Source organism: Echinops telfairi, unplaced genomic scaffold (genome assembly GCF_000313985.2).
Source record: "Echinops telfairi isolate 266 unplaced genomic scaffold, ASM31398v2 ScPeMD7_7458;HRSCAF=8496, whole genome shotgun sequence".
Lineage (NCBI taxonomy): Eukaryota > Metazoa > Chordata > Mammalia > Afrosoricida > Tenrecidae > Echinops > Echinops telfairi.
Genome location: NW_022111358.1, coordinates 39,573,926 through 39,596,033, shown reverse-complemented (window position 1 = coordinate 39,596,033; position 22,108 = coordinate 39,573,926). Strand labels below are relative to the sequence as shown.

At 42.6% G+C, this 22,108-nt stretch overlaps 1 protein-coding gene across 1 annotated transcript in view; it reads right to left on the bottom strand.

The window, feature by feature from the left end:
• ABCA6 (ATP binding cassette subfamily A member 6) overlaps positions 1–21,820 on the bottom strand; it is a 75,223-nt gene extending 53,403 nt beyond the window's left edge. The window contains exons 1-8 of the mRNA XM_045299486.1: positions 21,640–21,820; positions 15,239–15,345; positions 13,766–13,970; positions 12,639–12,800; positions 10,140–10,243; positions 8,395–8,621; positions 4,468–4,609; positions 2,071–2,256 (exon numbers count right to left, since the gene is read on the bottom strand). Coding sequence (XP_045155421.1) covers positions 2,071–2,256; positions 4,468–4,609; positions 8,395–8,621; positions 10,140–10,243; positions 12,639–12,800; positions 13,766–13,970; positions 15,239–15,334 — 1,122 coding nt within the window. The 5' untranslated portion in view covers positions 15,335–15,345; positions 21,640–21,820. The remainder of the gene's footprint in view (positions 1–2,070; positions 2,257–4,467; positions 4,610–8,394; positions 8,622–10,139; positions 10,244–12,638; positions 12,801–13,765; positions 13,971–15,238; positions 15,346–21,639) is intronic.
• Positions 21,821–22,108: the final 288 nt, after the last annotated feature.

The window sequence follows — 22,108 nt, the reverse complement described above, 5'->3', positions numbered from 1 at the left end:
TGTGCTTCTTCCATGTGGACTTTGTTGCTTCTCAGCTAGATGGCCGCTTGTTTACCTTCAAGCCTTTAAGACACCAGGTGCTATATCTTTTGATAGCCGGGCACCATTGGCTTTCTTCACCACATTTGCTTATGCACCCACTTTGTCTTCAGCAATCATGTCGGGAAGATGCTGAGTCCATAAACTTTTACAGCTTCAGAAACCCTTACCTGAGCCCACTGCTATGGAGACCATGTGGAATCATGGCCACCCTATAGGACAGAGTAGAACTGCCACATGAATTTCCGAGATGGTAGCAATTGTTTACAGGTGTAGAAAGCCCCAGCTTCCTCCCAACTGCTGACCTTTCAGATCACATCCCAACTCATAACCACTATGATGCCGGGGGTCCTAGGGAACAGTAATGCTTTGTCATAGGGTCACAGTAAGCTGGAAATCGACTTGATGGCAGTGAGTTACACTTAACGTGGAGTTATGTTCTAGAACTATTCTGAGAACTTTTTATATTGTCTCACTTAACCTGCCTCATAAGTCTATAGGGTATGGATTGTTATTTGCATCTTCCTTTCACATATGATAATAACCGAGAAACAAAGAATTTCAGTAGCTTAACCTGCCAACATCAGATTTGCATTGCTAGCAGTGGCAAAGCTGGAATCTGAATATAAGAATTTCAATTCCCAAGTCAAAGCTCTCACTCAACACAGTACTTTTGTTGTTACGTGCCCCTGAGTTGTTTCTGACTCAGCGTGGCACTATTGGAGCCCACTGCCACTTACATCCATCTCTCCTTGAGGGTCTTCCTCTTTTTCAATAACTGTCTACTTTACCAAGGATAATGCCCTTCTCCAGGGACTGCTCTCTCCTGCTAACATGTTTGAGGTAGTTAGTTTATTGTGCCAACCTGGCCGATAAACATACGTGGGATTCATTGAAGGGCGGAGAGATAAATGACTCGGTGAGCCTCTTCTGTCTTGTCTCTTGCTCTTTGATCATCGGACCAGTGTGCAGCTGCCTTACTTGTTCTATGCTTCAATTTGCGAGCTACAGTACCTGTGGGACACCTAACCCGTGGACTGTGTCGCTGGAATCTGAGGTTCCTTCAAGACCTGCTTCGCCACACCATTGGAATTTACATCTCTTGAGCTGGGGACTGTCAGTGACCTGCCTTGCTGTTCGCTGCCTGTGCCTGGATAGCCTGAATTGCTCTACAGAGGACTACCTGACAGCCCTCAAGACTTGAAGGACTACCAGTGTCTCACAACTGTCTCACGGGGGTGAGTTGCACTGAGCCATGTGTGCTGCTTTATAATTTAATTAATTGTTTATTTCTTATATTATCTATCTGTACAAATATATATAAAAGTATTAGCATTCAGGTTTTGTTTCTCTAGAGAACCCTGTCTAACACAATATTCAAATTATGTGAGGCAGAATCTCACCATTCTTGCTTCTAAGGAGAATTCTGACTACATTTCTTCTAAGATCTGTTTGCTCTTCAACTCTTCAAAGAGGTCTTGTGCAGCAGATTTGCCCAGTTAAATATGTCCGTTGATTTCTTAACTGCTGCCTCCATGCGTATTGATTGTGGATCCAAGGGAGGCAAAATCCTTGACAACTTACCAATGGATGACTATTTGAAAAGTCAGTAGTTCAAATGCACCCAGCAAACATCTCGGCAAGTAAGCTGGATGCTCTACTTTAGAAAGGCCACAGCCTTGTAAACCCTCTGGAATGCAGCACGTGTCCAAGGACAAAGAACAGAAGCATTAGGAACAAGAGAAGAATGGAAATGGTAAACACAGGAAGGACATCAGGTAAGTGATGTTTGTGTGGCTTGCAATCAATGACAGGAAAGGAAATGTGAATAAATCATTGTATCTGCTCAGTAAACCTTCCCCACTTAATCCACAATAGAAAAGCTTTTCTAAGCCTTAAAAAAAACAACTTTATAGTAGAAGAATTGCTTAGAACCAAAGTTAAGATTTTGAAAAGTACGTTGATTATCGAGAGTCATGAAACATAGCATTTTTCAAAGTTCAATAATGAACCAGTTAACTACGTTCTTACCTGAGCCATCCCCGCAGTGAAGGCAAAGGGGCTAAAAATGCTCAAAATCCACACCAGAGATGCAGGAATTTGTTTGTGCAATACAGTGAATCCTACACACCCCCAGAAGAGAGTAAGGAGCAACACAGCCAAGCTGGTGAGGGAGCTTTTCTTTAGCAGCACACTTGTCAGGAACACTAATGTTATCTGAAAGAGGGAGGAGAGAGTTAGCGATCATCTACTTGTTCACAGAGAGTCATTGTTAACACTATACAATAAGGGCCTTTATATCCTAATATGAAATCCTAACATTGAAACAATGATGAAAGTATTGACACGATTCGTCTCCATCCTTCCCTCAACTTCCTTTTCAACCCTCCCATTGCTATTGAGGATTCCGCTCATAGAATTCCGCTGTGGCCAGAGGAGAGCTGCCCCTTTAAGTCTCCAAGGCTGTGAACCTTTATAGGAGCAGAGAGTCTCATTCTTCCACAGAGCAGCTGGTGGGCTCGAACTGCTGACCCTGCAGTTAGCAGTGCACCATGAAACCATTACCTCACCAGAGCTCCTTATCTCTCTCTTTTGAAAAATCATTTTATTGAGGGCTCTTACAGCTCGTATAACAATCCATTTAGCAATTTTATCAATCACATTTGTGCATATGTTGCCATCATCATTTTCAAAGCATTTTCTTTCTACTTGAGCCCTTGGTATCAGCTCCTCTCCACTCCTCTTCCCACTCTTGTGAACCCTTGATAAATTATAAATTATTGTTATTTTCATATCTTACACCATCCGCTTTCTCCCCTCACCACGTTTCTGTTGTTCATCCCCTTGGGAGGGGATGGCCGGTTATACGTCGATCATTGCGTTCCGTTCCCCCTTTCTTCCTGTTCTTCCCCCACCTTCTCCCTACCCTCCCAGTATCACTACCCCCATTACTGTTCCTGAGGGGGTTATCTGTCCTGGATTCCATGTGTCGAGAGCTCTTATCTGTGCTAATGTATGTGCTCCAGTCTAGCCAGATCTGCTGTAAGGTCATGGTAATGGGGAGGGGGGTGCGCGGACATAAAAAAACTAGCATTAAAAAACTATTGTGTTTTGTTGGTACTAAAACCAACTTGGCTGACTCATCCCTTCCTTGTGACCCTTCTGTGAGGGGAAGTCCAATTGTCTACAGATGAGCTTTGGGTCCCCATTCTGACCTCCTAGTTCACATCGATATGCCTGTTTGCCCAGACTCTGGACTTTTATTCCTGAGAAGAGGGTAGAAAGAAGTTGGAGGAAGGGCTGGGGAAAGGGTAGAAATGTAGACATGAGAAGTTGAAAAAAGCTCAAGGAATGGCCTCGGAATTCCTGAGTGGTGTGGAATGGTCTATGTATGTGAGAGTTATGCAATTGTATGTCAACTTGAAGATCAAAGTGTAGGGGGTGGTATCCAACCTGTCAATCAGGTCACAGCCTGATGATGCCTCCTTGTTGGGGTGGTTCTCTGCTAAGGAGGGCCTGGGAAACCTCTCCGTCTTCACTCTCCTGCTTGCTGGCCACCCTGAGAGCTGCCGCAGCCCTGCCAAGTTGCCACCAACTGTGGATCCACAAGACTCTGCATGCACCAGCCTCTGCTCTTCCTGCGCTCTGCATCATTGTGTGTGGCTGTGTGAGTCTGAAGAATGACTTGTGGACTAGTATCAAACTCAGGGACTTGAGTTGGACTGAGCAAGGATGTTTTCTTGATATATAATTATTTCTCAATATAAAGCTCTTTCTTACACATAGATGAGTGTTGCTGGATTTGTTTCTCTAGTCAACCTGGCCAAACACAGTGTACTTGTCTGCTAACTTAAAGGGCTGAGGTGCCTTTAGAGGTGCCTAAAAAGAAAGGGCCAATGAGCTTTTTAAAAACAAAACACAGCCCTTAAAAACCCTATGAAGGCCACCACAAGTCAGAATCAACTCACGATTACCTGGTCTTTTTTAGTTTTTGTTTTCTGATGTTCTAAGAACTTATAACGGACAGACACTTGGCAGAAAACATCCTGGAAGGGAAAAATACAGAGGCCCTCTTCAGAGAACGGAGGGAGAATGAAGTGTGAAGTTACTGCAAGGTGGGATATTACAGGGTGAAGAGATACAGGGATGCATGACAGGGGCCCATGCAGAGGAAGATGAATTGCACAACATGACCAATCATGACCTTGGCATATTTTAGAAAGAAAATAAAACATGTAAAATTTTTGGTATTCTTTGTGGGGTTTTTTTTCCTTCTTGATTGATCATTCTGTCAAGTCAGACCTGGATATAAAGCAGAGTTTGTTTGTAGGGAGTTCTCAGAAAGGGGACCCTATGGAGACCATTCATACTTGCTCAGTAGAGCTGAGACCAGAAGCAGGTAAAGGGCCAGTCAACGGGTGAACTTACCAGAGACAAGCCAAACAGGAAAAAGAGGGTAAATATGACCACAAAGCCCGTCATGACAATTGTTTTGGTAGCTGTGATCACAATTGCAATTAACATGGAAATAATGAAGATGAAGCCAGCATAGGTCAAAGCCCAAGAAAACCTAAGGGAGACGAAAAGTTAAATCATGTTAAGCTTTTAGGAAATCGTTAAAACACACGAAGAAAACATACAGTGATATGTAGAGGATGATACAGTGATTGCCCTTCTAGCTGGTACAGTCATAACCAGGATGGACGTAGTGGAGTCGCCCTGTCCAGCCTTTTTCTGAGCTCAGGGATCCTTTCTCTGCCCCAAAAGAAAGAACACTGCTTTCTGAAACACACTGCTTGTAGTTCGCATACATCTTTACTTCCTTTACTAGATGTGCACATAGGTGATACTGAAGACCCTGAACACTGGTACAGCACAGGTATCAACCAATCAGAAAGGATGCCCAAGCCAACTATGTAACTGATATTGGCATGGCTATATGGTCTACAGTTTGGGTTATTAGTTCTGTGCCATTTTATTGTAGCGTAAGTGTGGTATATTTAGAATAATGCTGGGCATATTCTTTTGCAACTTACTTTTATCAACCAACATTAGCAATATTATACACTTCTTATTGGGTGCCCCTGAATCAATTCTGACTCATAAAGCCCACATATGACAAGGAAGAGCTGCCCCGCAGAGTTTTCTCAGCTGTAAAATTTACTGAAACAAACCACCAAGTCTTTATCCCATAGAGATACTATGTGGTTCAATACTGGGTAATACCCAAAAATATTAATATTTCTCATGAATATATTCTCTTATGTGCTGACAGTTCGATTACCCCTACCCCATTTTAAATTACCGTATATACTCGAGTATAATCTGGCCCGAATATCCACTGAGGCACCTAATGTTACCACCAAAACTTCATTAAAAAATGTGCTGGAAAAACTTGACCTATACTCGAGTATATACGGTATTTTGATTTTAATATTATTTTCTACTACCACAATGCCACTAAGAACATTCTTGTATATGATTTTTTAGGAAAAGGCACAAGAATTATTTGAAAACTATTCCAATTGTTGAACTGGAGGGGAACTTAACAGTTGCTGATCAATCAAGAAACTATGGTGGCCTATGTGGCCCATGATAACTGGACTATTCAAGATCGCATCGAGCAGGTCGCTCACTTTCCTTCAAAGACTCCACATGCACACCATCGAGTCAATTCCGACTCATAGCGCCCCTAGAGGACAGAATAGAACTGTCCTATTCTCTTGGAAATCCATGGGGGTTTCCAAGGCTGCAAATCTTTAAAGGAGCAGAAAGCCTCATCTTTCTCTCAAGGAGTGGCTGGTGGTTTCAAACTGCTGACCAGGGGGTTAGCCGCCCAAAGAGTAACTGCTTTATACCCAGAGGTCCTAGAAGGAGAAACAATACCTAAAGTTTTCAGTTATTTAAAGTTACCAGGTAAATCAACAACCAAGCTAATAGGACATCAGTCAATCCCAGCAGCTCATGCTTCTGCTGAATTCAATGTTTGTTTATGTGACTCCAATTTTTAAAGTTCCTATCATTCCAATGATTCCAGTTGTGTTGAAAATATCCACATTTTGGGAAACACCATACACACTCTGCGGAGCCCACTTCCGGTGTCCAGAAAGGAATTGCTTCACTGAGGAACTTAAAACCCCTCAGGGGAGGAGAATTGCAGATGAAGGGTTATGTAGAAAAAAGAACCCGGGCTAAGGGCAGCGGGAGATTTTAAGGAATCTATAGACATCCCCGTGCTCTCAGCTAGCACACATAAAAAAATGCGGATTACATTTTTCACAAGTACTAAGAATCTTTTATCTATAGAGGATAAATCCAACTCAAAGCCCAATACCTTTCTGACTTTATTATAGAGCTGACTCCATCCTCCCTGGTCTCAGGTGGGTACAGAGGTGCCCTGGACTGGGGGGAGGTCTCATTGATAAGCATACCCCCTGCTCATCCCTCTAGCAAGGAGGGTTTCTAGCGACATCTAGAAGGTTCCAAGGTTTATTCCTGGTGCTTTCCCAAGTTCCCTACAAAATTCCACTTCTTATTCCAAGACCATTTCTTCTTTTGATATTTCACAACTCGTGTCTGTAGAAATTAAAAATCTCTCTACTGATAAAATATACTTCTAGAAAAGCCAAATGCTCCTCCAGGGAGGCACATGACTTTCAAAACTCAATGCCATCAAGTCAGGTGTGAAATAGCTCCTCATTGCTTTCATATCTATGAAGAGCATTTTCTTGATAAATTTTGTGCACAGAGAACTCTTCTTTGGGATTCAGTAATGAACACATTGCATTTCTTTTGAGGTAAAGTATCCAGGTTATTCTTCCTCTCCCTCACCCCCACCCGCACCCCACCTTTTTCCTAAACAGTGGGATTTGCAAACTAATTGCATCACAAACTTCTTACTTTGGAGACTTGGAAGTTTGGAGCGTTCACTGTTTGCATGTCAAGTTTCTATTATTTGGCTAGGCCTTTGTATCTGTCCCTCAATTGTTTGTTGTTATTATGATACCAGTGCATACATACACACATGTGTACACGTGTAATTTCTTTGACCTCATATTCTTGTTTTGTTTTCAAACTACGTAATTGTACTTCTACTGCAGAACTAAGGTGTCCTGGTTACACTGTCTTGTAGAGACCCTATAGGGCAGAGTAGCACTGCCCTTGTGGGTTTCCAAGACTATAAATCTTTACAACAGTAAAAAGCTTCATCTTTGTTCCAACAAGCAGCTGGTAGCTCCAAACTGTTGACCTTGTAATTAGCAGCCCAACTCATAACCCACTATACCACCAGGGTTCCTTGACCTGATAATAGTGAGTTTAGTTTCGGTTTGGATGGCACTGGCAGGCGCCCCATTGTGGTTCAGTGTTGGGCTGCTAACTACAAGGTTGATGGTTCAAATCTACCAGCCGCTCCAAGGGAGAACAATGAGACTGTATGCTCCCCTAAAGGTTTGCAGTCTCAGAAACTCTATATAAGGTTGCTGTGAGTCAGAATTGACTCGATGGCAGTGATTTTACAGTAGAATTGGTGTAACACAGTCATGGCACAGAAAAGGTGCTCAGCAAATCACTATTTGGCTGCCAAAATTTAACAAAACTAACGTTTGGAAGTCCAAACAAAAGAAAACGTAGCAAGTGTATCAACTTTAAATCAAGATGTTCTGAAACAAGACTAATTTTTCACTCTACCCATATTTCATTGTTTATTCATATGTCCTACATCAATTCCCCTCCCCCACAAGTTAACACATCATGGCAATGGTGGCTGGCATGCTGCTGCGATATTGGAAGCCATGCCCCTAGTATTTCAAACACCAGCAGGATCACCCAGGGTGAACATGTGCCCAGGGGTGTTTCCATACTCAGACAGACTAGGCAGAAGCACTGATGATCTACTCCAAAGATTAGCCCATGAAAATCGTACTGATGACAAAAGGAGAATGTGCAGTGTAGGGCTAGAAGCTAAGCCCTGAAGGAAGGCAAAGTCACTCACTGTAGTAGCTTGGAGTTGAGCCTGACTGATAGTGATGTGATAGGACAGAGTGGAACTGCTCCTTAGGGCTTGCAATCTCGATGGGAGCAGACTGTTGTTATATCTCTCTCCCAGTCAGCTGGTGGGCTCAAATCACAGACTTTTCAATACGTAACCCACGTATCACAGGGGTCCCACTCCGTAGGAAGGAGGGCACTCAAACTACATCATAGCTGCCATGCTAGACTCAAGGCTCCCAATCACGGCGACGATGTCAGAGGATGAAGCCCCATTGGTTCACTGGTGCACTCGGGAAGCAGGAGGCAGCGCTGACTCATGGCAATGAACCACGCCCACCGCCACCACGTGGATGAGGCACTCACCAGAATGCGGAATCTCGCAGTCCCATCGTTTTCATCAAGTCCTTAAGCCTTTTTCTTTCTTTTGTGACATTGAGTGACGCAAAGTATATAAACGGGGAGAAATAAATCAAGCAGCAGAGCATAAATGTCTCGTTTTGAAATAGGCTCTTAGAAAGAAAAGGTAACACCTTCATATTGATACCAGTAACCGACATTAACTGGTCCATCACAGAGTGATTTGTTGTGATCTAAAGAAGGGTTTAAACCAATACAGTCATTATTCAATGTAGAGAAATGGGTAAAATCTGAATAAACTCTTTGGTTTGTACCAGCTAACCAAGTGCTATGTGAACCTGCACGGAGCACACCAATGTCAGTTTCCCAGTGGTAACACTACTAGAGTATGCCAGGAGCCCTGGTGTTGTGCTGGTTAAAGTGCTCCGCTGCCAAACATGAGGTCAGTGGTTCAAACTCACCAGCCATTCCCAGAGAGAAAGAAGGGGCAATCGGTAATCCCTAAAGATTACAGGTTTATAAATGATTGGGGACAGTCCTCCTCTGTCCTACAGGATCACTATGAGCCACAATTGACACAACGGGTTTCAGTTTGTTTTTTAAAATATTGGGGATGAGGTCTCTGCGTGCTGCAAATAGTTTGCACCAGGCTACTGACCCAAAGTGCTGTCAGTTCAAACCTACCCAGTGGCTCTCAACAGCAATTAACAACAACAGCAACACTAATTGTATGCATAACACTAAACCAAAACAAACTGCTACTGTGGAGTCTGTTCAGACTCAAGCCAACTCCAGGTATTCGTTACACAAGAGAACTACTCCATGGGCTGTATTTGCTTTGTTGTTTTTTTGTTTTTACTGTAATCATTACAGAAGTGGGTCATCTGCCGATCTTCCATGATATCATTGGGTAGGTTTGAATAGTAGTCCACTTTTGAGATTTGCAGTCAAGCACAGTCATTGGTGTCGTGGGGAGGTTACTGGGTAAAGAGTCCATAGGACTGTTCTGTACTTTGATTTTGAGATTTCCTGTGAGCCTAGCATTATATGAAAATTAAAAGCTTGAGATAGATAAGATGGTCTTTTGTATAAATCCAATTTCTACATTTCTATACAGGTCCCTACCACCACCCACTGCTGCAAAATTGATTCTGCTTTGAAACTGCTTTCCAGGGCTTCTGAGACTGTGAATCTTTATAGGAGCAGAAAGCCTCCTCTTTCTCTTGAGGGAGTGACTGGTGGGTTTGAACTTCTCACCTTGTAGTTAGTAGCCCAATCTTTAACCGACAAGGCCATCAGGGCACCTTTCTGTGCAGGCCTGTTTCATTTTATTGTGCTCCACTTCGTTGTATCCTACAGATATTGCAGTTTTTACAAATTGAAGGTTTAGGGCACCCCTGCTTCCAGCAAGTCTATTGGGGGCATTTTTCCAATGCCATGTGGTCCTGTTCTGTCTGTGTTACATACTTTTTCAAACTTTTCCTAATAGATGAAAAGTGTAGTGTACACCTAACATTTATTTATGTACACTAGGAAACAACAATCGCCTGTGTGTGACTCACTTTCTTCCAACCCTTGCTTTTTTGGAGTGGCCTGGAATGGGATTTGTAGGGCCGACAACGTAAGCTTGTATGTGCGTTATAGATAAATATGCCAAGACCTATGAGTCCATGTCACCTTTCATCAAAATCTTTTGAGGCCTCCAGAGGGAGCTTCTGTTAATCATGAGACCTTCTTGATGAAACACTTACTTCAATAATAGCAGCGTTTATGGCCGTTTGTAAGGTCATGAATCCATTCAGCCAGTAGACAGTCTGGGTACACCAAAGCCCTTCATATCCCATCCAGCAGTGAGCTGCGAATACAAAACACAGCCGTCGTTCTGGAGCCGGGGCAGCGTGGAGGGTCAGAAAGTCGGACCCAGGAGCAAACAATCTAGAGAAAGCTCCACCAGTCGGCACTTTCGACCACTCAGGAAAAGAGAGCTGATTGACGGGATTAATAACGGGGTTTTCCTCAAGCAGACCGCAGCTCGGAAATCGAAAAGGAAGATGGAAAAGCACAGAGCACTCCACTCCACAAAGGTCCCAGCGCTAGAACTATTTCGCTCTTGAATGCTCTCCCTGCAAATGCCCTGTTGTTGTCGCAGTTACACATCAGGCTGCTGACCTCAGTGTCAGTGGTTCAAAACCACTGGCTACTCCGATGGAGAACGACGAGTCTCTCTACTCCCATAAAGAGTTACAGCCTGGGAAACCCACAATGCCCGTTCTGCTCTGTCCTGTAGAGTTGCTATGGGTTGACATTCACGTGAGAGCAGTCGTACTGGTGGAAGAAATCCAGCTACGTGACTCACACCCTCTCTGCATTTCCATGTCTTCTCAAAACTCACCTCATCTGAGAAGACTTGTGGTCAGCAAGGAAAATATCTAAAGTGGCTCCTCTTAGCAGTCAATCTCCTCACGTTGTTGCTTTTATCTCTACCGAATGGTTACACATTGGGCTGTGAGCAGGAAGGTCAGCAGTTTGAAATCACCGGCCAGCTCCTCAGGAGAAAGATGGGGCTTTCCACTCCCATAAAGAGTTCGAGTTCTCCCGTAAAGGGAAACTCACAGAGGCAGTTCTACCCTGTCCTGTAGGGATGCTATGCATCGGCATCACCATGACATTCTATGACTTGATGGCAGTGAGTTTGGCTCTGGTTTTGGGGACAGAGTACCTATATGTGTGTTCTGTTGTGGATCGTGTCCCCACCCTTCTCCCATCTCTGACTGGAATGTTCCATGGACGCTGACTCTTTGCTTTGTTCACTCGATGTACCGGGGCTGAAAATAGTGAGGGACACAGTAGACCCTCAGTGAAGGAATAGAAAAGAAAACAGTTCTGAAACATTAATTCTGCTTCCCAACCAAACCAAACTCACTGCCATTGAGTGGATTCCAACTCATGACAATACAGGACAGAGTCTAAGTCCCTTCATGACTCTTCAAGACTGTCAATCTTTACAGAAGGAAAACGTCACATTTTTCTCCTAAGGAGTGGCTGGTGGGCTAGAAAAACCAGCCTTTAGGTTAGCAGCCAAGTGTTGAATCCATATGGCACACTGGACACTGGCATTAACTCAATTCTGGTTCAGAGAGACCTGATGTAGGATTTCCAAGACGACAAATCCTTATGGGAGCTGATAGCCTCACCTTTCTCTCAAGGTGGATTTGAACAGGTGACCTCATGGTTAGCAGTCCGATCCTAACCCACAGCACCACCAGGGCACCTTTTACTTCCTGAAACCAACCCATGGCCATCCAGCTGACTCTGACTCATCGATCCTGTAGAACAGAGTCAAGCTGCCCTTTGGGGTTTCTGAGACTAAATTTTACCAGTGTAGACAGCCTCATCTTTCTCTCAAGAGTAGTCCATGGGTTAGAACTGCTGACCTTGCAATTAGCAGCTCAATGGGTAACCCACTGTACTACCAGGGCTCCTTTGCACTTCCTAAAGGTCTTCAAAGCCCTCTGCCTCTATCCTCAGCATCCATTTTCTGGACGGAGTTGCCGCCATCAGCTAACTTGTCGTTGTTGTTAGGTGCCATTGTGTTGGCTCCAACTGAGAGTGACCCTATGCACCACAGAACACTGCACTGGCCTTGCTTGAGCCATCCTCACAATTGTCCCTATGCCTGAGCCTATTGTCGCAGCCACAGTGTCGATCCATCTCATCAAGGGCTTTCCTCTTTATCACCCCACCACCGCCACCTCCACTTGACCATACAGGATGGCTTTCTCCAGGGATCGGTTTCTCCTGACAATAGGCCAAAGTATGTCAGACGAAGTCTTGTCACCCTCACTAGCAGGTGTTATTGTATGTATCCTCCCTGGCCACCCTTCACTCTATTCCCAGGGCTAGATCCAGAAAGTCCTTACCCTTGAAAACCTAATTATAGCTCTGCTCTGATTATGGTTCTGCACTAAAGTGTCTCAATGACAATCCATGGACCTAAACTTATAAGACTTGTTTTCATTGCTTTTGTATGTGTTACTCTTTGTATCTGTTGAGCTGAATATCCACATGTTGGTTTTGTTGAGGATCATCCCTTAGTGGGAGGATCTGATTAACCTAGGAATAAATTAGGCAATAAAATGCAATTTATCTTTTTACTCACGTGCTATTGAAAGCATCTCTGTCATCCGTCCCCACATACCTTTTGTTGCAATCATTAAAAAATGATAATAATATGTTATAGGGAAAGTCACCTGATAAATGTTCTTCTTTCATATATGGAATTCCATAACCTTGAAAATGCTTTAACTTGTATGAGAAAGCATCGTTAAAAATGACTGCCATACTGTATGGGGTATTGTCCAAAATAAGTTTATCCAAGGCATTTTCATCTTGTGCCCCAACAACACTTCTTCCTATGGATTATAAGGCAAAATTATATATAAAATGATATTATAGAAATGCACCAAAACAGAATGGAATATCCAAGTGAATCATCAAATACTTCCCATTAGATTGAACTAAGAACAATTTTTCCCTGGAAACTCCGACTTTTCCAGAAAGGCAAGCAAGGAAATTTTACGTCAAGGATGTTTTAGAATCAAGAATCGGGGGAAAGGAATTGTGTGTTTTCCTAGAATAAATGGCAGGTAGTTACATTTTTTAAAAATCACATGGGCATAATTGTGTATAAAAGAACAGGAGAAGGAAAAATCCAGGGATAATTGTAGTTACAAGTCAGGGCCAGGTTCAGACTTACTGAAGCAAGAGCCCCTCCCATGACCTTCATCTTATACTGGAACTGAGGCCTCAAGGTGACTGTGGCCACCAAGTTTGAGGACCAAAGATTAGAGAGCCAGACAACACCTGGCATGCCATTGTGCTCCCCTCAGTTACTTAAGACCTCATTTAGGAGGAAGAGGCTTACAAGTTACATCATGTGCAAAATAATCTTCAGACTGTCCGCTCTTATTTTCATAGTTCTGAAGTGATCATTCAATAGACCTACCCTAATCTCTTTTATTTAGATGCCCCCCACGCCTACATTATAAGCATGTGTCCCCCTAGGGATAGGACCCACCACCACCAGTGAGTGACTGTATTTCTCCAGGACACTGTTCTGAAAATCTGAAATTACGGATCAATTGTCTAGGAATATTCTGGTCGAATTGAGGGCCTCCCTCAAATGGACTTCCATCACAGTGCAAGGTTTGACAGGCCACATGTGGGAGAGGAAAGCAAACGAGCAAACAGAAACTCACCGGACTTGGACTGGCATCTAATCATCGAGTTGTCCCCCACTTATTACTACAAATATAACATGCATGCACCTTATCAAGTCATCTAGTCTCAGTACACTTTTTGCCATCAGTGTACTCACCTTTCAAAAAAGGAGCAGATGCTACTTTGTCCATTATCTGCTTCGTCCAATTGGAGACTGGTGTGTATACCACCTCTACGTAAGATCTGTTAAATGTATCTACCCTTCCCAGCTCCTGAGGAGGCATTCCAGGAATATGGTCATTCATTCTGAAATATGACAATAGGCCCATATACAGTCCTAAAAGTACGGGGAGGCCCCATTCCTAAAATATGTAGAAAAAGAGGACATTTAGATGACATTTCCTTCAACAGCTCAATCGACATCAAAGAGCAATAGGCAGGTGATAAAGACCTGTATTACCATACAGTTGGTCCTTATCTCTTTGCTCTCAGACCTTCCGAGCACAAGGCATGCAATGAAAGATGGACACTGATGTGATAGGCACATGCCTCCAATACATTTGTATTAGACTCTAGACCACTGTACAGCCACCATGGAAACTGACAGGGTGATGCCCAGGGGGAAGTTTTCTGTGTTTGGGCCACAGATTAGAGACAAAAGCAGGGAGCTTCATTTTCATGTTTTGGATTCTAGAATCAGGAGAAATGCTCAAAGTAGCAAATAGCAATACCTTTGTTGGTTGTCATACCCTTGTATTGTAAACTCGAGAAAATAAAACGGAATTGGGTGGTAGAGACGGTCTAGAGACTGTCCGTGATCTCTTCAGCCCCAGCACAAGGCTAGACCACATTTTCCGCCTCCTCCCCATCCCTTCCACCCCAATGAAGTGGGACTATGGCATTGAATCCTGGCCAACCCAATGTGAGCAGATATGATGTGCATCCCTTTCAAGCCTGGCTTTTGGGACCAGGTCCAACCTTCTACAACACTCTGTCTTTGTTTCTCTCTGTCCTTATAAGTGGATGCAGAGGATACAGTGGTGCACTCTAAGACCGAGGAGATGGAAGCAGCCTTAGATGAATGACTAATTGAAGATGATGCCTTCACTCATCCATAGCCATTCCATTTCTACCAAGCACCTGATTGACAGTGAGGAAAGAGTGCAAGACAAACCCTGTGCTGTGTGAAGCCACTGAGATTCCAGGTTGCTCCCAGTAGTTGGTCTACCTAACAATGTAATCAGCGGTGTTACCTGGTCATGATTCTTAGATTTTATCTTTGTGGGTGTCTCTTGTTAATACAGAAGCTGACCAAATTAAAATCCCTCAATTCATCGAGCCAAAAAATGTTGGGTTTCTTGGTTCTGCAGGCACATGTGGTAGCAGCGATCACCATGAGAAGATTCGCTGAACAGTGAACGTGTTCTTGCTGTCCTCTGTAACATGAGTAATACTGCAAATCCTTCCAAATCAAAATTAACTTTTATGATTGCTATGAGTTTAACAAATTAGAGGCCACCTCAAATTAATAAATTATGTCTACTCATTAAAAAGCAACATACAAGAATCATTAGGTTATGAAACAAAAGAGCATTGCCAAATGTGGAAATATGCAAACTTGCAAACATACCAACAAGCTCAGTCTTTTCATCCTCCATTTCTTAAGAACATTTTTGTACAAAAGTGCTCGGGTTTGCTGACATACGCTTTTCTTTTTCTTGTGCATTTTGCCTGTTCCTTTAATAAACACACACAAAAAAGGAAATACGGTGGATCATAAGCTTAAAAAAAACTGCATGTAACGAGAAAAGCCTTGACCGTACTTGGGGGCTAGACATTTACTGCCTTTAAGAACTGTAAAAAAGAAAAAGAAAAAGAAAGAAAGAAAGAAATGAGATTTTAAAATGTTGTTTCAACAAATTCATGATTCTGTCCATTTGTCCTACTGTGGTGGCTTCCGTGTTACTGTGATGTGGAAGTGAGACCACCAGTTTTTCAAAGATCAGAGGGCTCACTCATGGTGGACAGGTTTCAAGAGATTAGAGCTGCAAGGCAGACTGGGAAGAAAGATCTAGCAAGCTATGACTAAAAAAAACCTGTGCACTGAAAACCTGATGCATAATAGCTGAATGTTGTCTGATGGCTCAGTTATCATAAGAACAGTCCTGCAGTTGGAAGAAAGACCCTAAATATACAACTGAGGAAGAACAGCCTCCTCAAAATAGACTTTACCTTAATGACAGAGACGCAGTAAAACTTCCAGGTAATTCATTTGTGGATGGGGCAGGACCCAATAGAAGAAGTCGCTGCAAGTAATAATTAATATTTGAAACTTGGAATGCACAAAGAATGAATCTTGGAAGATTAGAAGTTGTCGAAAATGAAATGGAACACGGGAAGATAAACATACTAGGCACTCACTCACTGCCATCAAATTGATTCCAACTCATAGGGACCTTTCAGATAGAGTAGAACTGCCTCAAACTGCACTCTTTACATGAGAACTTTCTATTTCTCCTGTGTAGCAGGTGGTGTTGTTGACCCTGCTGACCTTGTGGCTAAGCCGCCCAACGTGGAACCACTACACCACTGGGCACAGCTTTTTCGTGGCCATTTTGAATAAGGCAATTATGCGGTCTACTCTGCTAGGAATGATAAAGTGAAGTGATGTATGGTATTCATAATTAAAAAAAACATTTCAAGCTTTATGTTGAAATACAATGTTGTCAGAGATAAGAGACTTTAATATACTGACAAGTAAGACCAGTTAATGCAGATATAGTCCAAATGTATGCATCCACCACTAGCAATAAAGATAAAGAAATGAAATATTTTTGCCGTTTTCTGCTGTTTAAAATCGATTAACTGATACAGCCAGGATACACTGATGATTACTTGTGATTAGAATGCAAAATTTGGAACAAAGAAAACAGATCAATAGTTCCTTTTAAAGAAAATCCCATTCAGAATATATGGCTTTGGTGATAGAAACCACGCTAGAAATTACATGATAGGGTTTTTGTGAGACCAACGATTTATTCATTGCAATGACCTTTTTCAATAACATACACATGGAACCCAGGTTCCCAATTTATCTGGCCCAAAGATCCATTTTCAGGAAAGAAATTACTCAGTATTCCCTTGGCAATTAAAAACGTTCATAATATAACACATGATCACAATCAAATCAGGATAAAATGCAGCTGTCTGCTTTTTTCAGCCCGCCTTCATCTTTCCAGCGCCTCCTCCCCCATTGCACCACCCTCCCCCAAGAGCAGTCTCACCCACTTTGGGAAATAATGACCTAGACCACGCTGAAATACCCAGGAATCAAATTGATAACATCCTTTGAAGGAGACATAGTTTAATAGCAGACAATCAATTAGTCAGATGCAAATTAAGGTTGAAGCTGAAGAAAATGAAACCAAGTTCATGAGAGCCCAAATACGACCTTGACACCTGAATTTTAAGATCATCTCAAGACTACATTAGACACATTGAACACTAATGATTGAAGATCAGATGAGTTATGGGATGATGTCAAGGACATCATGAAAATAGGATGCAAAAAAAAATAAAAAAAATAAAAAAGAAAATAGGATGCAAAATATCATTTTTTTTAAAAACAGTAAAGAAAAGCCAAACAGATATCACAAGAGAGTCTGAAACATTCTCTTGATCTTAGAGTAGCTAAAGCAAATGAAAAGTGGAACCGAACATTTCTAAGGCTGGTTCAAGAAGACAGAGTAAAGCATTTATAATAAATTGTGGATGGGTCTGGAATTAGAAAGCCAAAGAGAATACATTTGGTATTCCTCAGGCTTAGAGAACTGATGAAAAAATGCAAACCTCAAGTTGCAATCTTGAAAGACTCAAAGATCGTGTGCTATGAAAGCTATGTGAACAAGAACGTAGCATCAGCATCGACAGTCATCTGACTGATTGACTTTGGGTTCATTGCCTCTGTAGCCACAAGCTGGGCAGTCTAACTCCATAGTCCTGCAGCTATCGGAGTCACAAGAAGCCCTCAAAGGACTTGGAACATGCCTGGACATGGACTTGCCCACCTCTACAACCGTGTGTGCCATTGTCTTGAAGTATATTTCTCTTTCTACATACTTATATAAGCGTCATTGACTTGGCTTCTCATGAGAACCCAGGCTAAGACACCTTGCTTACTATAAGAAAAAATGACTTGAAGCACATACTGATGAAGGTCAAATACAAATTTCAACATAAATAAAGCAAACATGCTCACAACTGGGCCAATAAGCAACATCACAATAAGCAGAGAAAAGATTAAAGTTTTCAAGGATTGATTTTACCTGGATCCATAATCAAAGCTCAGGATAGCAGCCCTCAAGAAAGCAAAAAACCACTTCGCATTTGTCAAGTCTACAACAAATGTACTCTTTTAAGAGTTAAAAAGTAAAATATCACTGTGGCCTAAAGTGCACTTGACCCAAGCCAAGGTCTTGTCAGTGGTTTCTTATGCCTATGAAAACTAAATAAAGAAGCCTTGAGAATTCATGTCTTTAAGCTATGGTGTTGTAGAAGAATATGAAATGTATCATGGACTCTCAGAAGAATGAAAAAATCGGCCTTGGAAGAAGTCAAGACAGAATACTCCTTCGAGGCAAGAATGGTGAGACTTTACCTCACATGCTTTGGCCATTTTATCACGAGGGACCTGTGTCTAGCTAGAGAAGAACATCATGTTTGGGAAAATAGGTCAGCAAAAAAAAAAAAGAGGAAGACTATTAAGGAGATGGACTGACACATTGTCTCTAACATGAGCTCAAGCACAAGGACAATTCTGAAGTTGGCACAAGGCTGGGTGGGGTTAGTTTGGTATGCTTAGGGTTGCTATGAGTCAGAACCAACTCGACACCTTGCAATAATAGGCACACGGTTGAATGACTCAGGAAGTATCCAAAGAAAATGAAACGAAGGCACTTTACAAAAAGTTGTTGACATTCAACCATCTCAGAAGGAAGAAGTTTAAGCTGCACTGGAGTCATTGGGAGAAACGAGGAACTAATGGAATACCAATAGAAATATCAACACAGCAAAGCAACTCTGGAAGGGCTCGCTTGCCCACGCCAAGATAGTTGAAAGATAGCTACCTGGCCCGCTGCCTAAAAGAGATCAATCACAAAAGGGTGATCAGCAGAATGAGAAAATTATCAAATAATACAATTAGTGTTACATACGAGTAAAATTATGCCGAAGATGATTCAAAAACAGTTGGTGCTGTGCATTGACATCAAACTACCAGAAATTCCAACCAGATTCAGGGGATGACGTGAAATAAGAGCTATCGTTGAGGTCCAATGGACCTCTCCTTCCAGTCGAGAACACCAGAAAGATGTTAACTAGTGTGCCACTGATATGCAAGAGCATTTGACTGTATGGATCATAGCAAATTGTAGATACCATCTTTTTAAAAGGAATTCCAGAACCTTTAATTGTGCTCATGTGAGGCCTGTACATAGACCGAAAGTGGGTTGTTCCAAAGACAGAACAAGAGGATACAAGTCTTGGTTAGTCTGGGTAGACTGGGGAAACAAATCCACAGAAACTCATATGTATAAGAGAGAGTTTTATATGACGGGTAAGTGCACATTAAGAAAGCACCCCAACCCAGCGCTGTCCAAGCCTCCATGTCTACCATTAACCAATTAACCTATATATCCAACACCAATCCAAAAAGTCCTCCCCCATCTCACAAAACACATGCAATGACGCCAAGTGCAGGAGGAAACCCAAGTCAGTGAACGTGTAAACATCTCAGCGCTGGCAGGGGTCTCCACACAGCTGCTCCAGCACCCAGGGCTGCATTGGGGTAGGTCCATGTGGCTTCTCCTCAGGGATGTCCAGCAGGAAGTGACCCTTGCCAGCTGAAGCAGGGAACTGGCTCAGGCAGCTGCACCCTGGTCCAACCTTCAGAAAGCAAGAGACCCGAGAACTAGAAAGGCGAGGCTCACCGAGCCATTTATCTCGCCGCCCTTCAATTAATCCCACTTGTGTTTATCGGCCAGGTTGGCACAATAAACCTTAACTATCTCAGGTCTGATTTTAAGAGTGTATCCTTTCACCATACTTATTCAATCTGTATGATGAAGTAATCCAAGAAACTCGATTATATGAAAGAACAAAAAGTGGGGGCACTAGGGTCTACTGGTCACTAGCAACCTGTGAAATGCAGATGACACAAAACGTGCTTGATGAAAGAAAGCAAAGAGACCTTACTTGAAGCATTTCCTGCCGAAAGGCAAAGACTACAGTCTTCAACGCGTTCGCACCTCAACAAGCAGTGAGCACAAGTCCTCACCACCCGAACGCCACACAACAGCGTGAAAAGAGCAACGTTGAAAGGTAACCAGGATTTTGTTACACTTAGATCCCCAGTGAGGAGCCATGGTGGCAAGATGGTTACACTCTGGGTGTGATCTGGCAGCTCTGCAGTTGGAAACCACCAGCCACTGCTCGGAAGCAAGACTGGGCTTTCTCTGTCCATAAATAGTTACAGTCTCGGAAGCTCCCAGGGACAATCCTACTCTGTCTATGAGTTGGCATCAACTCAATGGCAGTGAGTTTTGGAGTTTGGTTTAGATCCATGGAAACAGCCACCACGAAATCAAATAATGTTTAGTGTTGGGCAAATCTCTTTAAAGAGATTGCTTTGAAGACTAAGGTGCACCTGATTCAAGCCAGGGTATTTTTAATCATCATGCACTTGCAAGAGGCAGACAATGACTCATGAAACCTTTCAAACATGGTGTTAGAAAAGAACATTGAATAGACCCTGGATTGCCAGGAGAATGAACAAATACATTTGGAAGAAGTACATCCAGATTGTCCATTAGAAGCAAGCATGGTGAGACTTCTCCCATACATTGGACATGTTATCAGGAGGAGCGTTCCCTGGAAATGAACAGCCTGCTTGAGGGAAGGAGAGGGTCAGAACAGATGGACAAGAGGTGGGCTTTTAACAAGCTGCACACAGAAATCGCCTCAAACATAGCAATGATGGTTAGAATTTTACAGGACCAGGGAGTGGTTCGTTTTGTTGCACATAGGGTTCATATGGCTCAACCTGACTCAATAGTACCTAACGACAACACCATTACATTTCACCTCAGATACAGGAACTTTCAGCTTGATGTGTGAGGGCACGATGGTGGGGAAGTATAATGATGGTCAAAACAATTTTATTACAACATAGAGTTCCATCATGAAAAAAATTAAGTTCGAGTTCAGAGCTTGCAAGAGATTTTACATTTTTTATCTTTTATAATAGAAGTCTATGAATAAGATAGTGGAATCCAATTCCATCTGATGAATAGTAATTTCTCATCTTTGAACTGAGATAGAATTCCTAGAGCTAACCAAATTAACATCAAGATGCTGGTTGTCTAACTCCCTCTGAAGGATGAATTATGCCCATTGGCCATAACTGCACTGAAGTATTTTCTCTGCTGCTGGCCTTCAAACAACTTTTATCCAACGAGTTAGTCAATAGAATAACAGTCCGACCCCAACCAATTGAAACTTGAGGCTCAGAAACAATAAGAACAAAAGCAATCATTTATATTCAGGATTTTCCAACTACTTAGGAAATAAACTATGTCCTTTTTTTTAAAAGAAAAGCAATCACATAAGAAAGTAGTTTTGCCCACAATATTTCTCATGAATAATTAAACAGAAGTGTTATTTTCAGTCTCTCAGATTTGCCTGTCGAAATCTTTCAGATCATTCCCCCTCACTTTAAACCCATTCTACAATGTCCTTGCATTTCCTTGTTGAAGCTACAAAATACAGCATTGCTCAGAGGCTTGGGGTGGGGTGGGTGTGTGGGGAGGTAGAAATTCTAGTTACTAGTTCTTTAAAGAGAGCACCCAGTAACTGGAAACATTTAAAAACAACACCAAAAAACCCACTGATTTAGAAGCACCCACACAGACATTTGGACACACACACACACACACACACACACACACACACACACACCAAAAGAGCTTCACTTACTGTCCAGAAAATGAGGTCTGACAACTCTGCTAAGCTGCAGCTCTTTCTGTCTCAGGCGACATTTAGAACTTCTTTATTGCTCCAGCGTCTTCATGTGCCCCTTACAGAGGCGCCCCCGTCCAGAGACTCTTACTCAGGCTCCCAAAGGATGTGGGCAGGGCGATCTGCATATGACCACTGTGTTTTGTTTGCTGTCTTGTTCTCCTACGTGGACTGTTCTGCAGGGAAGGGCGTTCTCTGGGTGCTTATTGCTTTCACTGGGATATAACAAATCCTGTGTCTGTACACTTGCCCTTTCAACTGAACTCCAGGGATCAGCGCAGACACGATCAAACAAAAAAAGTGGAACTGAGCCCATCAGATGATTTTAAAATGCATTAGCAGAACTCCTAGGTGGCGTGATCTCTCCGATAGGACGGACATCAGAGGAAAGCCATACAAGAGTGGAAGCAATAAGGAGCCAAACAGA